Consider the following 16,092-nt stretch of genomic DNA (forward strand, 5'->3'; position numbering starts at 1 on the left):
AGCTAATCAAAAGTTTATAAAAATTAAAGCATAAAATTTCAAAAAAATAAAAGGCATAAAATAATGTTTATCATGAATAATTTGGAGGGGAAATTTTTAATAACAACTTGACATGTGTCTAGCATGATGTCAATGACTGTTATTTTAGTATTATTATACATAAGCCTTTAAGTGACATTTTACAATGCAATTTGGTTTTTATCTTTTTACTAGTGCAAATGCGTCTTTAAAAGTACTAATTTTTTGAATAGCAAATTTATTAGCATGTAAGACAAATAAAAATCCAGCAATAACATATTGAATTATTTGCTAAACAAAATATTAATTTGTAGGGAATATTAGCCTATGCCTATGTAACTGTGATGATGCATTTACTATCATTGTAATAATCATTCCCTAGATGTCTTGTATTATTCCCTAGATACTTTATATATATACTGTACCATGAAATGGAAGGAGGCAAGGAACATATTCCTATATGGTATCAGAGCAAATGAATCTATTGATTTGCTGCATATAACCAACCGTAGCAAATTAATCATTGATTTGCTGCCCTGGCGTTTGCTGCCCTGGCGTTTGCTGCCACTCCAAAAACGCAGCAAATAAATCATTTTTAACCGCTGCAAATAAATGTTTTTCTGCTAGTGGTTTCAACACTTTAACAATTAAAAAAACGAACCCACTAGATAATATTTGAACCCACTTAACATTATACTATGTATTTGGTTATGTCATTTGTTGTTTTATATTTTTCCGATTAATTTATGTATTTGCAACAAATTTGTTGTTGGTTTCATTATTATTTGTAAAGATTATCTAGCTAGTAAAATTCATTTGTTAACCTTTTGCATTAACATATATTCATGATGAAATGAATTTTATTTTGGCCAAAATAAGACGTGGTTTGATAGTTAAGTCCAAAACATCGTCATTTGTGATATTGAGCGAACATCATTCACTTGACTTTACGATTGAAACAAGTTAGTTGATTATGCATGGCAGATGACGCACAACTAGCATAACAACTCTCAATAAAGTATGGAATTAATCCAAAGGCACAATTTTTCATATTATTGCATTTTTTTACTTTAAAAATAATGTGTCACTTCATAAATCATTAATCTAAAAAGTTAAATAATAAATACATTTTCGAATTAGCAATTAATTTGAAAGTTAAACAATAAATACATTTTTTTTAAAAAAAAAATTCCATTAAAACTACATTTACCTTTCTAAGGTTGTTTTTTTTAGAGGAAAAGTTTAGGAGCCATTTCATTAATCAATGGACAAAGTGTCCATAAGTACATATGGAGCAATAACAGAAGAGTAGTGATTCTGACAAACCTGTTCTCTATCAAATGGCACTAAACTAGCAAGGTGATGATAATAACATTCCCATCGCTACGCACGTGCGACCAATTAACAAAATCAAAACAACTACAAAAAGAGAACACATTTTAAGGTTGTTGAAATAGTATACAATATCTGATTTTTTACACCCAACATTCCAAAAACTTGAATTAACTTTAGAATCATAAGCAAATTGAATATTTTTCAAAAAACACATGTTTGCTCTAAATTCGCATTGAAGAATGGTTACACCTACGACTTTTAATAATCCGTCATAAAGATTTTGAGCTTCATCAAGCACAATTAATTTATAAAATAAAAGTAAAAGTAAAAATTTACAAAATACGTAGTAATTAACAAATTAACAAAATACGTAAAAGTAATAATGTCTAAAAGCCTTTTCATTTCAAAAGTAAAATGGCTAAAAGGCATGTAAATCAACCATGTAAATGGCTAAAAGCCTTTTTGCTTTGGAATATCGTGAAAAATTAACCATATAAATGACTAAAAGTCTTTACATTTAAAAAATTAAATCATAATTCTGACCAAATTAAAAAAAAAAAAAAAAAAAAAAAAAAAAAAAAAAACTATATATAAAAAACCTAGAAACTTTGAAAAGTAGTTAAAATAATAATAAAAAATTTGATTTAAAATACATATGATAGAATTAACAGATTTAAAATATTTAGATGGGTCTGGTCTCCAAATACTATGAAGAAATAGATTATTATACAATTTAATTGGTAGTTGGTCACAAATTGAGATTTTGTTAGGGGATTTTTCACCAAATACCACTGAGTTAAAGCTTAATTCACCATATACCACCAAAAACTTTCTAATACACCATGTACCACTGAGTTTAACATAAATGTCACCAAATTCCCTTAATGACTAACGCCGTTAATTCCGTTAGTCATTAAGGTTAATTATGCCACGTGGCTGTCACTTATTGGTTCTTATTAATATTATTTAATTAATTACTTAAATAAAGAATAAAAAAAAACTTAAAAATAAATAAATAAACCACCACCAACCTAGCCACCGCTCCCCACCCAACCAACATCCCTGCCCCTACCGGCACCACCATGTCTACACCGCCGCCACCATGTCTACACCGCCGCACATCCCTTTCCCTTAAACCACTATCCTCTCAAGTCCCACCCTAAAATTTGAAAAAACCCCTCTCCGACGCCCAAACCCACTTGTCGGCTCCCAGACCCACCTTCCCCGAGCCGGCGAACCTAAGTCACCCCTCAATCTTCCAACTCCACCCCTTTCCCCCCTCTGAACCACCACCCCAAAACCCTAAAACCCCAAAATCAAAATCTAGGGTTTCGATTTTGGGTTTTGGGATTTTGGGTTCAACTGCGGGCTGGTCAGGTGCTTAGCGTGGTGGTGTAGTTGGTGCCATGAAATGAAGGTAAGGTGTTGCGGTGGTTTGTAGCTGGTGTCGTATGGTGGCGAATGGGAGGATGTGCGGTTTGTGTGGCTGAGCTGGGAGGTGGTGCGAAGTAGAGTTGCGTGGGTGGTAATTTGGGCGGTGTTCGGCGGCAAAGGGCTGGAATTGGTAATGGTTGCAGTTTGTATGGTGGCAGCAGCGGTGCGGCTGGAGATGCGGGGGAGAAAGGGAATTGGTTGCGTGGGGCTGTGATTGGGGATGGCAGGGAGGTGGTCAGGTGTTGGGTATGGTGGATAAAGGGAGAGATTCGTGCACCGGCGCAAGGCTGGGTACGGTGAAAGTCAGCGCCGACCCGGTGGTGGTTCAAGGCTGAGAGCAGGCGGCGAGGGGCTGGGCTGCTAGGTGGCGGTTGTGGATAGGGGAGATGGGTGATAGTTGGTGGTGGTTTTATTTTTTTTTAATTATTTTTGTTAAAGTTTTTAATTAATTAATTGATTAATTATTAAAGTAAATAGTTTAAGTAAGAGCCAATTCGAGGCTGCCACGTGTGACATTTAACTCTTCATGACTAACGGGGTTAAGAAAAAGGGCATTTGGTGACATTTATATTAAACTCAGTGGTACATGGTGTATTAGAAAGTTTTTGGTGGTATATGGTGAATTAAGCTTTAACTCAATGGTATTTGGTGAAAAATCCGTTTTGTTAGCTACATTATAAAGATTATATAGTATGTTGAAGATATAGAAGGCTAATTTGTACCCAATTGCTTTCCGGGTTTTATGAATTAGTGTTTTTTGGGTTTCAATGGAAGAACACTTCATTAAATTTTTGGTATTTAGAGTTTGAGATTTTTGGATTAGGGTTTTTTGGGTTTTGAAGAAAAAATGATCGTTGAAAATATAAGAAATTGAAATTAAAGAATAAATTACTCTGTAAAATGTTTTACGGTATATTAATACTTCCTCTATTTATAAAAACTTGCTTAATTTTTCAATGCGCAGAGTTTTAAGAGAAATTGGAAAAATAATAAAATATGAAAGTAGTGGGGTAAGTGGAAGAATAAACAAATTGTAAAAAGCAAAAGTAGTTAAGGAATGAGATGATACATAATATGAAATTAATAAAATATGATTTTTGGTGGGTCCGCTAGGTGAGAGAAATGAATTAAATATTGTAAAATCTTCCAAAATAAGGAAATGGAGCAAGTATCTAAAACGACCGAAAATGGAAAGTGGAGCAAATATTTAAAAATAGAGGGAGTAGCAGTCATGATATCCGGGTCTTGGATCCACCTGATAAACCGGGTACCAGATAAATTCGAGGAAATATTTATATAAAAAAAAGCCTAATTTTATTACCCAGTTGTTGTTGAGAGTAAAAATACCCCGTACGCGTGGACCAGTCCCGTAGCGACACGTGGCCCAGTCAGAGGGTGACACGTGTCACTACAGGAAGATGCCACGTGCTTAGGGCATATATAACCCCTGAAATCAGCACGCAAAAGAGGCATAATTACATCAGGGCCAAAATCCCGAGAGATATCATTGAAAGCCGCAAAGCGGCGCCCCCAAAGCAACACGTGGCGTTCTCCGATTGCCCAGCCAATCACGTTGCGCTATTTTAGGGACAAACCCTAAAAGGGCACAAGCTCCACCCCTATAAATACCCCAATCATTTATGATGGGAGGAGGGGATTAAGACATCACAAGAAAAAGAGCATTAATAACTTTAACTTCTCCCTACTTGCTCTCTCTAGCCTTTTTCGTTTCCGATCACTAACTTGATCGTCGGAGGCGAATATTCCGATAACGAAATATTCGTTGTTTTTGCAGGTGTCTCAGTCTCGTTGCCAGCAGAGCGTGACCATTATCCGAGAAAATCCAAAAAACACCCGAAACAGTTGTAATACCCGAATATTTTATGATTTTATATAATTTATTTTATAAAAATAAAGTTTATTCTTATTTATTATATAACTTTTCTAGTCTCATATTTTTATTTAGAGTTCGCAAAGTTTTAAAATCCTATCTTGTTTAAATAGCACTGTACAATTCAAAACTTATATAAACTATTTTAAACCCTAAAATATACTTAACTCTCAAAAGATATTTTATTAAAAAAAAAAAAAAAACTCGTACAATCTCGTTTGTGCAATTGTGTGTGACTTCCATAATCTAACCCCCAATTTGATTATAAACTTTTTTTTTTTTGTGTTTAGAGAGTCGCAAGGGCGGGGGTGAGAATCGATCTCAAGATCTCCTGGAATCGGGAAGGTTGCTCTAACCACTTGAGTTATCCCTCACTCTCTTGATTATAAATTGTTAGTATTAATTGTACTCCGTATTGTTATGTGTAAATTTTATAATTTGTGAATTATATATGATCATGATTTATATATATATACATGATTAGTGTGTGGTATAATATGATTCTAATTGCCGTATTATTTTGTGATATTGATTGATTGTGTTATTTTTCTAGGGTTTATTTAATGTTGTTTCTATAGGGAGTATTGTTTTGAGGTTTAGGGTTACTAGTGCTGAGTGTTATTTTTGGGTTGAGATTTGATTAATTTTGGGAACTAGTTTTATTTCTCTAAGAGTTGAGATGTTCTCGAATTGAATTGTTGTATTATTTGGGAACTTGTGCCATTGTTGAGTTATTATTATTAGATTGTGAATTATTATTTTATCGATGTAGGAGATCAAAAGGTTGAGAATTATTATTTTGTTCTTGGTTTGAGGCTCGGTGTTATATACCTTAGTCCTTGACATGTTGGTAAGAGGATGATAATCACGAGTTAAGAATGAGGTATAATCTTTATTTTTTTTTCTATGGTCCCCTACAGTGGGAATTGACCCGTATGTGGTCTGTTTAAGGTGTTTTTCTGGTTATTGAGAGTATTCAAGTTTTTATACTTGTTGGTTTGTTATTATTCGAATTACCTATGTCCAAGGCTAGGTATAAAACAAAGAGCGTGGCACACTTATGGGTTATGAGTTAATTGAGTGAAGGATTGTATTATTATTCGAGGTTGAGTTGATAAATGTTACTTTTCAGAGTATAATGTGTAATGTAGTTTCGAACTACATTGTTTAATTGAGCAAGTATTGTCAATTATTTTATTATACTCTATATACTCTGATATGTGATGATTACTCAGCTTTTTGCTGACGCGTGTGTTATTATTTTGTTGTGCTACTTGTGTTTGAGGCCATGTCTTTTTCTTATGGTAGCCCTGCGACGATCTATTTTAGAATTTGTCCTTAATGGTGAGCAATCAAGATTGTTTTAGCAGGTTGATCAAGTGATCGTAGCTAAAGGAGCTCAAGTGATCAATTAGTTTGTTTATAACAAGTTTGTAAAGTTCTATATATAGCTCACCTAGTTTATTGGGTTGTAATTATTGGGATTTTGTAAGCCTTAACACTTGACAGGTTGTCGAATGTGGCTGTGATACCTCCGATTTAGGTGTATGCTTCCGCAATTTTATTTAAAGGTTATCTATTTTTCCTTTATTTATTGTTTAGTATTAGTTAGTAAATTAGGGGTGTTACACAGGTCCAAAGCTTCATTGGCTCCTTATGGTCCTAAATATTCATTAGGGGTTGCAAAAAATATCACATGCTAAATTGTTGTAGAGGTGGTTTTGTGAGGTAGTAATGTTCTTTTAGTTAGCATGTTTGTTTATTTCTTTAATCATGCTTGTTTGAGCTTAAATTTAACCATAAATAACTTTAATTGTCAATATCACTCATGCTTGTTGGCACTTAAATTCAAGCTTTAAAAACTCTAATTATCAATAGTACAAATTATAAAATTTAATTTTCTCAAAAAAAAGAATTATAAAATTTAATATTTTGAAATTACGCATTGAGAGGAACTTAATAAAATCTCACATTTTTCTTTAATCATTAAATCACAAATGATAATTGAAATTGTCAATTAATTTGGAGTAAAGAAAATATAAGTTGTATATGGAAAATAATCATCTAAAAGTAAAGGTAAATTGTCACATTATGCTTTAGAATCAGGTTGATTAATAGAGGTGTTAAATGATGTGATTGCTAACACAATGCATGTGTGACATAACTTTTTGTTGAATTCATTAAAAATTGAAAAAAGGAACCAATTTGATGTTACTAACTACGGAAATAAGCTTAACTGAACTGAACTGAATATTTTATGAGAGAAGGAAATTAATAACTTAACTGAACTGAAAATAATCTGAAGAGAACAGGCCCTGCATAGGTTGTGTGAATAACATAAGAAAAGGTATTGGGTGCGGACTGCCGCACACATAATTACATGCAACAGATTTGGCGGATATATTTCGTTTGTTGGTTGATATGTTTCATGTGTTGGCTAATATATTTTATTTGTTGGCTGATATGGATTTTATGTTGGCTATTTTTTTTTGTTGGCTCATGTGTGTTTTTTAGTATTCCCTTTGTCCCATAATATAGTTCATGTTTGTGTTTTTCATAGTATTTAATAATAAATAGGAGGAGAAAGTGAATGAAATACATTAATAAAAGTGAAAATCACACAATCATAGACAAAAGTTAGAGAGAGAAAGTGGAAAAAAGTACATGTAACATGTGCAAAATTAAAGGGTAAATTAGGAAGTATAATGAATAAAGTTAAAAAAAAAATGACGGTACAATGGTCTTTATCTAGTATCCAAAAATGGAAACAGGAACAACATTTATCCAACCATCACCTCCACCAAAAACAGTCGTACCTTTCCACTACGACTACCCAACCACCACCATCATCTACGTCGCCTCTATTAATCACCGCACTAAACCACATGTTCCGCCACCACACACAATTCTCGTGAATGCCTATGTACTATTGATGAGTTTTCAACAGTCTTAATTGTTCAGCAAATTTCCAGAAATTTTGAAGATTTCCATCGCCAGAAATTCTTTCCTCCGCCGTCGCTATCGCACTAGTAGAAAAAAGCAATTAGCCACCGGTTCAAAACCCCCCTATGCCACCGGTTTTGAACCGATGGTCATTTGGGGGTGGCAATAATCTGATGCAAAAGCCACCGGTTCAAAACCGGTGGCAAAAACAAGTATTATTGCCACCGGTTAACCGGTGGCAATAAGACTTCCCGCAAATTTTTTTTTTGGGTATTAACAACTATTGCCACCGGTTAACCGGTGGCAATGTACATGTAAATAATTTTTTTTTTTTGTTTTGGTTTTATTTGGGTTTAGTATACTCAGAAATATCATAATCAAAATGTACCAAAAACACTCAAAATCAACAAAAATATAATTTTCATTTAACTGTTATTGTACAATACCAAAAAAAAAAAATTACAACATCAACATCAAAAATTACAACATTAAAAAACAATATTCTAAATCAATGTCTTCAATCCTTGTTGCATCAATTAACACCTGCATCAATTAAACCCAGAAATTAATAAAACTCACAAAAAAAAAGCGAAAAAAACCACATTTACGAATCACAAAAAAAATTCGACAAACCCAGAAAAAACAGATTTACGAAACCCAGAAAAACCCAGAAAATTTTCGAAATCAATCAAACACAGAAAAATTTCGAAATCAATTAAACTCATAAAACCAGAAAAATCCATTTCGAATTTGGCCAAAAATAACAAAAACCCACCCACCTTAAACCACCACCAAAAACCACCACATCCCACGAATTGGATTTAAAAAACCTAGAAAAATTCGATCTAAAAAACCCAGAAAAATTCAATTTAAAAAACCCAGATAAATTTGTTTTTTAACCAGAAAAACCAAGAAGAAATCGAATAAAATCGATTAAGATCAATAAAGATCGAATTTAAATCGATTAAAATCAAATTAAAATCGAATTAAAATCGATTAAAATCAAACACTAACCTCGATTAAAGTCGATTTTGCTCATGCATGTGTTCGTGGTGTTATTGTAGCAGTGGTGGTGTTATGTTGCGGTGGTGGTGGAAAAATTTTTGGTGGGAAAATTGGTGGTGGTCGTGGTGGTGAGGGTGGATAAATTGATGGTGGTCGTGGAGATCGAAGAATAAATTGGTGGTGGTGGCGGTGGTTCGTGGTGGTGGTGGTGAGATGACACTACAAGAAAAAGGTCGAATTCCGACGGACATGAAAATCCGCCGGAAAATACAAATTTTCGACGGAATTTAAGTCCGTAGGAAATTTCCGACGGATTTGGAATTTCCGTCGGAAATTTCCGACGGACTTAAATTTCGTTGGAAAATTTTTAATTTCCGACGGATTTTATTCCGTAGGAAATTTCCTACGGATTAATCCGTCGGAAATTAAGTGATTTCCGACGGAATTAAGCCCGTCGAAAAATTTCTGACGGAATTGCAAGTGTTAACGACGGAATTTAAATTTTAAAAATTAAAAAAAAATTCTCAACCCTAATTAAACAGCTAGTAGCCGCCCTTACCCTTCATTTCTCTTTCCTCTCTTTCTCTCTCCTCCCCTCATTCTTCCTGTTCTCCTTCCCCCTCATCTTCTCTTCTTCTCCGCCCCTTATTCTTTCCCCTCATTCTCACCGTTCCTCCTTCTTCCTCCTCTTCTCTCTTCTGTTTTCTTCTCTCTTCGTTCCCCTTTCCTCCTTTTTTCCCTCTTTCTATCTCACACCAACAACCGCCACAAACATCAAGAATACCACCCACCAGAGCTTCCACGCCGACGATTTTACCACACACCGTCTCTCCTTTGATTTTTTTTTTCATATTTTAAAGGTTTCTTAAGGCCAAATTCGACCATTAAAAGCCTAGATCTAGACTTTTTGTGGGCGAATTTGGCCTTGTTAAACCGTTTCCGAGGTGAAATTCGAAGCATAATTTTCAATTTAAGGTATGTTTTAAATTTTCGATTTTGTTTCTGAGTTTTTTTTTTTTTTTGGTTTTCGGGGTTGTTTTCAGTTTAGTGGGTGCAGATTTGGGTTAGGGTGTTTCGGTGGGTTCAGATCTGGGCGCGTCGTGGTCTAGGAGGTGGTGGTGGGTGCCGGTTTGGGTCTGGGTTAGGTTTGGTTAGAGTTTGGTGGTTTCTGGGTTAGGTTTAGTGGTTTCTGGGTAAGGTTTGGTGGTTGTATGGTGGCGGTGGTGGTGATCTGATGTGGTTGGTGGTGGTGATGCGGTTTTGAAGTTGGTTTGGTTGGGGTTGACAGGGGGTTTTTGGGTGGTTGGAGGTGGTGATACGCCGTGCCGGTGGTGGCACGGCGTATTTTTTTAATTTCCCGAAAATATTTTTCGACGGAATTCCCGTCGAAAAATTCCGACCGAAATGTAAAATCTGTCGGAAATTTCCGACGGAATTTGCCGGTGCCGGAAATTGCCTTACGACGGAAAATTCCGTCGGAAGAGTGTTTCCGACGGAATTTCGGTCGGAAGAGGTGGTTTTTCCTACCACGGTGTTTCCGACAACCACTTCCGACGGAATTCCGTCGGAAACCCCTTTTCTGACGGAATTCAGGGTGTTTCCGACAGAATTTTTCCGTCTGAAATGGGCTGTTTTCTAGTAGTGCGAGACGAGGGAGAGGAGATAGAAGGAGAGACGAGGGAGAGGAAAGGAGAGATAAGAGGACGGCGGTGAGACCGAGAGATGGAGAGGAGAGACGGAGAGTTGAGAGGAGAGAGGAGAGATCGAGAATGGAGAGGAGAGAGGAGAGAGCAGGCTGCGTGAATGGAGAGGAGAGATGGAGAATGGAGAGGAGAGAGGAGGCTGAGTGAATGGGCTGGGTAGGGTTAGGGGGTTTATATATGGGTGGTTTTTTTTTTAATAATAAAAGGCCACCGGTTTGAACCGGTGGGAATAATGGGTTTCCCACCGATTTGGTTTGAACCGGTGGCAAAAATCACCCATCAAAATCCTGCCTATTTTTCTCCCTATTTTCCCCACCGGTTTTTGAAAACCGGTGGCCTTAGGGCGGTGCCAATCTTATTTTTTCACCTAATGTCGCCTCCTCCGCTTTCAAACAAAGCAAATCATTAATTTCGATTAATTCATGATTGTTTTATGCAATTAATGTGAATTCCTGATTTTGATTTTGAGCTGGAAAAAAGGAGGAGCATAGATAAGAATGGCAATGGGGCGGGTCGGATGCGAATGATGGTACCTCCATACCCATACCCGCCTAAAACTCTTTATACCCATCCCCCCCACCCGTGGCGGGTATAATATCCACATCCATACTCGCCCCACCAGGTACAAGATAGGATCCATTCCCGCCCCATCACCCACTTGGATATTCATACTCACCTCATACCCGCCCCAAATCGTCCCAAACCCTTTGCCATGATGCTCTATTGTATCACATTAATGATGATTATATCAAATTAGATTAAGAAAATTGAGACTTTCACTATTCAAGCTTATTGGGTCTTAGGGTATCAAGTTTCATAAATTCTCAACTCTTCTAAAAGAAATATGGTGCGGGTCTACTCTAAAATCTATGTCCGCATCATCACCCATGGCGGGTACACATTTTATACCCATCCCCGCCCCACCACCCGCCAAACCACCCTCCATCCACGCCCCACTTGGGCGGGAATGGGGCGGGGTGTCCCATTTAACCCGACCCACTGCCATCCCTAAGCAGAGAGAAAGAGAAGGAGGGAGAATGAGAAAGGAAGAGTGCACCCAATAGTTTGTGTAACATAATCAATTTGGGAGGAAGGAACATTGTGTGAGCTGCGAACCAACAAAGAGTGTAATGTTATTGTTTCAATAAGTGAAATAAGGTTATGATCGAAGACTTTGATGCCATATAAGATTACATAATAGGGGTTAGGTATTAAGAAGGAAAACAAATAGATCATGAGAAGAGGATTTATTTTATTTTTATTTATTTATTTATTTTGACCAACATGAGTAGTGGATTTTATATTTTGTTAAGAATACTACTTCCTCCGTTCTTTTATCATTGCGCCATAGAGGTTGACACACTTTTTTATTAGTAGTGGCCTGGAAAAAGGGAAGAGAGAAGGGTAAAATTACAAATTAAAGTTTTCCATGTAATGTAAGCCTAAACTAATGAATCAATATTCAAGTGGTAAAAGTAAGTGTATATTGGGTATTTGTAATGTGAATATGGATATTTTGTTTCCTAAAATAAAAATGGTGCAATTTTTGTGAAACTTCCTTAAAAGACAAGTGGTGCAATAAATAAAAAACGGAGGAAGTATATTAATCCATAATTGACTTTGGTATGGCTGTTGGGACGGGGTCACATTGAGGCAAGTGGGCTCACTTGGACCCACTTGGATTAAATTTATTTATTTTTTGTTTTTTTTTAAGAAAAATAATATTTTTTATTTTTTTGTTTTCTATGTGAACTTATGTTTAAACACTTTAAAAATTAAAAAAAAAAAAAAAAAAAAAAAAAAAAATTCACTTTATAATATTTGAACCCATGTAACAATATACAAAGTACTAGTATTTGGTTTTATCATTTGTTGTTCTATATTATATTATTCTATATTAATCTGCCAATTATGCATTAGCAACAAGTTCCGTGGGTTTCATTATTATTTGTAAAGATAATCTAGTAAAATTCATTTGTTATTCTTTTGCTAAAGGGTTTCATTATTATTTGTAAAGATAATCTAGTAAAATTCATTTGTTATTCTTTTGCATTAGCATGTATTTTTTACAAATTATGATGAGATGAATCTTATTTTGGCCATAATAGGATGTAGTTTGATAGCTAAGTCCAAAAGTCGTCATTTGTGATATTGGACGCGAACGTCTTTGACTTGGTTTTACGCATGGAACAAGTTAGACCATTATGCATGGCAGATGATGCACAACTAGACTAACAAGTAGCAACTTTCTCAATCAAGTGTGGAATTAATCAAACAGTACGATTTTCTATAGCTGTTAGCTGTGAAAAAAAGATAATTTAGTTATGATTGTTCGGTAAAGTAGTGGTTGACTAGCTGTTACGTTTAAGAATCAATATTTTATTTTTAAAACTATACATTAAATTTTCAAAAGCTACCTCTAACTTCAAAAGCTAATAATCCTAGCTTTTAATAAAAGTTACCTCCACCACTAAAAGCTACTTGAACCATTACTTTGCCAAACACTCATTTTTTTTGTTGAGTAGTGGTTTGACTTGGTCAAACCACTAAAAGCTACCTAAAAGCTAGCGCCGGACACGCCCAATAAAAATGACATACAAACAATCATTTTCAAATAATAACTAACCGTATAGTTTTTAGTAATAAGTTTCCGGTCAAAGTATATTTTGAGGGAAAGTTTTCGGTCAAAGTAAGTATGGTATACAGAGTAATAATAAAAACAAATCCTCTTTATTAATAAGGAAAATTTGCAAATTACAACCATTTAAAGTTCGTATTTTGCAAATTGCAGTCATTTAAAAAAACTTGTAAATTGCAGCCCAAAAGTTCGTATAACTTGTAAATTGCAATTCGATTCATTTTTTTTTTATCGGTTTACGTGTCAAAAAATCTTTGATTAAAATTATAGGGCCCATTTTAACTCCTTAGAGACCCAAATTGAGTTCGGAATTAGAAAAAAAAAAAATAACACAAGTGCATCGTTTTGCGTAACAAAAATATATCGATTTGTGGAAAACTGTAAAAATGACACTTACGGAAAATAAAACAAGCGCGAGCTTATATTCGGGCAAAATTATTCAAATTGGGTTGGGCGGTCACTCTTGCTAAAATACACAACATCATTTTCTCTTCACTGTGTTCTTCAATCTTACATACTCTGAATTCTCCATTGAAGTAGATTTTGAGCTTTCTCTCCTCCATTGAAGCAGCTTCTGAGGTAAGACTTTATTTTATCGAAACATCGAATATCAATTTCACAATCTAGGTTAATCGTCAATTTTTTCAAATTAGGGTTCTTTCAAGGTGGATTGATTTTGAACTATATGTTTGTTATAATTTATTCATTCTAAGTTTAACGTTTTTCTATTCATTTATTACATTCTAAAGCGAGAATAAATTAATTTCATAAACTGCTGCAAAACGAAACCATTTAATCTTCCAATTGTGATTGTAAAATTCCAAAATCGAATCAAACAATATGGTGAATTGATAATTCTGGAAATTTGAAGTCTTGTTCGTGGGTAATCTAGGTTGAAGAGAAATGGAACCTTGAATTTTCAATTTGCATTTTTTTAGAAGCACTATAATTAGTTTTAGGTATTGTTATAACGTGTATCAATTTCAGGATAAGCTCTAATGGAGGGTACAGAGATTTATGGTAGAAGGGGTAGCCAGCTTGTGAAAGAGCTTGCTTGTGCCGAACCGGGTCAACTTACTCGATTCAATGTGAGCTTTCTCCTTTATATGAAGTACTTGTTTGTGGATAATCACCCTTGTTCAATCTATATTTGGCTTCCCATTTGTATTAGGCAAGGAAATTAAGAGTAGATGTTAAATTCGGAATTGAAATACCGAAAGAGAATGGAGAGAAATTGTTAGATTAAATGTAGAAATGAAGATAGAAAAAAAAAGTTGGTAAAATTGCTTTGCCCTTCATTAATTTTGTTCTTGTGTTCACCAGGATGATTTGTTTAATCAAGTTATCAAAGAATGTGCTGTGCACTACAGTCAATTTTACGAACTTACTAGGTAAGTCCCTTTGGTTTTCGTTAAGTTTTGATTTCAATTTCCTTAAGGTTTTGCTCCTCGGCACATTCTTGCCATGCTTCTTTATTCCCTTCAGCAATTGAACAAGCCATTCATCTGTTTCTGCATAACTGAACTGTCATTAAACAACTACTGTACTGATGCTGTCCCAGAAGCTATGCGATTTTCTGTTGAGTTTGAGAAACATCTCATCGGCCCTCTTATGTATTTATCCTTCCCAAACTTTTCGATAATCCATTCAACTGGATGACAAGTACCATAATTTAGCTTGTTCAATGTATATGCTAGCTTTGATTATCTCCAGTGGTTTCCATTGCAACATATTATGTATAATCATCCTCCATTCTCAAATAGTTGCCTAGCTTGAAATTGCTACTCGCAATGCTTTGTTACAGATTTAAGTAATTTGGGATACTTATTTTAGGCAGTCTATACTAATTTATTCTTTGCCCTATTTTTGGGATTAAGGCTTTGATTGTTGTTATTGTTTACACTTGTTTATTCTTGTGAGCTTTTGTGTACCGATGAACCTGATCTTTTGGCAGGAAAATGCAAGATGAAGGATTGGATGTCCAATCAGCTAGAAATGCTGATCACTTTGGAATGCTTATCCATCATCTTTCTCTATTACGCAACAAGCGTTGCCTAATGGCATATGTGTAAGTAATAGCTTACGATCCTGTTCACACTTGATGTTTAGCTATCCTGCCAATCATTTGTTTTCTCAACTATTGGTTTCTGAAATATGCAGGCATAACCGATCTGAAATTATACAGAACCTAAGCTGGACTGTTGGGCGGGTGCTTCCTGAAGAAATTGAGCAAAAGCTAAGTGATCCAGAAAAGCGTTACTTTAAGAGCCACTCTTCAGCTTTACAATCGTATATGAGGGACATGGATGGCCTTGATTTGACTGTGGTACGCATCCATTCTTCTTTCTTCCCATCTTCTACTCATCATTTTCTCGCTTAGGACTGCAAAATCTGAACATTCCTCCTTCACATGAACTCTCAAGAAGTTGTAGATACTAAAATTGTGGGTTTCTGTGGCAGGATATGGTGCCACCAAAAGATCCCTACATTAAAGTAAGAGTCCTTGATGATATTGGTGTGACAGCAATGGGAGACCGAGATACCAATCTTGCACGCCACTCAATCCACTTCCTCAAACGAAGTGATGCTGAGCATTACATGTTTCAGGTAGATGGACAGTAGACAACCTTTTTTGTTGGTTTTAAACATTTTGTATCTAGAGAGAATAACTGAACTTAAAATCTTGTTTTGTAAACATGGGATGATGGAAGAACTCTTAGGGTGATATAAAATGTGCAGTCTCATAGTCTCTTCATATATGCTCTACTGTGCTAATCCGTGTCTCATGGTCTCATGATATACGCTAGTGTGCTGCTCAGTATGCTGTTAGTTTCAAGATCATCATGTTCAGTTGTTTGGCTGTGACTGGGCAGAAGACTCAACTGTCTTTAAAGGACGCATATCCGGGCAAAAATGCAAGCAAAAGCTGCCAGAGCATGAGGTCTGTGGTTTAACTGTGCAGCAGTGCAGGACCTGTAAACTCTGATGTTTTCCTCCTGTTATTTATCTAGGATTGTAATTATTTTTTTTTTGAGGCCATCTAGGATTGTAATTTGTAACTAGCATATTCCTTTTAAAAACCAATAGAAATAAAAAAAACTTTTATAAGCAATTTTTATTGATTA

General features: G+C 35.3%; 1 protein-coding gene across 2 annotated transcripts; it reads left to right on the forward strand.

Moving 5' to 3' along the window:
- The first annotated feature begins 13,283 nt into the window (after positions 1-13,283).
- Positions 13,284-16,079, forward strand: LOC110708654 (DNA replication complex GINS protein PSF1-like). 2 transcript variants are annotated; one of them, XM_021886840.1, is made up of 7 exons: positions 13,284-13,546; positions 13,955-14,055; positions 14,291-14,358; positions 14,922-15,035; positions 15,128-15,293; positions 15,428-15,574; positions 15,679-15,870. In XM_021886840.1, exons 2-7 carry the CDS (start codon positions 13,966-13,968, stop codon positions 15,685-15,687), a joined length of 594 nt encoding a protein of 197 aa, XP_021742532.1. In that variant the 5' UTR covers positions 13,284-13,546; positions 13,955-13,965; the 3' UTR covers positions 15,688-15,870. The 2 variants fall into 2 exon arrangements, with proteins under 2 accessions (XP_021742532.1, XP_021742531.1); XM_021886839.1 differs by having other exon boundaries at positions 13,382-13,546; positions 15,775-16,079.
- Positions 16,080-16,092: the final 13 nt, after the last annotated feature.

This window comes from Chenopodium quinoa, unplaced genomic scaffold (genome assembly GCF_001683475.1).
Source record: "Chenopodium quinoa cultivar QQ74 unplaced genomic scaffold, ASM168347v1, whole genome shotgun sequence".
Taxonomy (NCBI): Eukaryota; Viridiplantae; Streptophyta; class Magnoliopsida; order Caryophyllales; family Amaranthaceae; genus Chenopodium; species Chenopodium quinoa.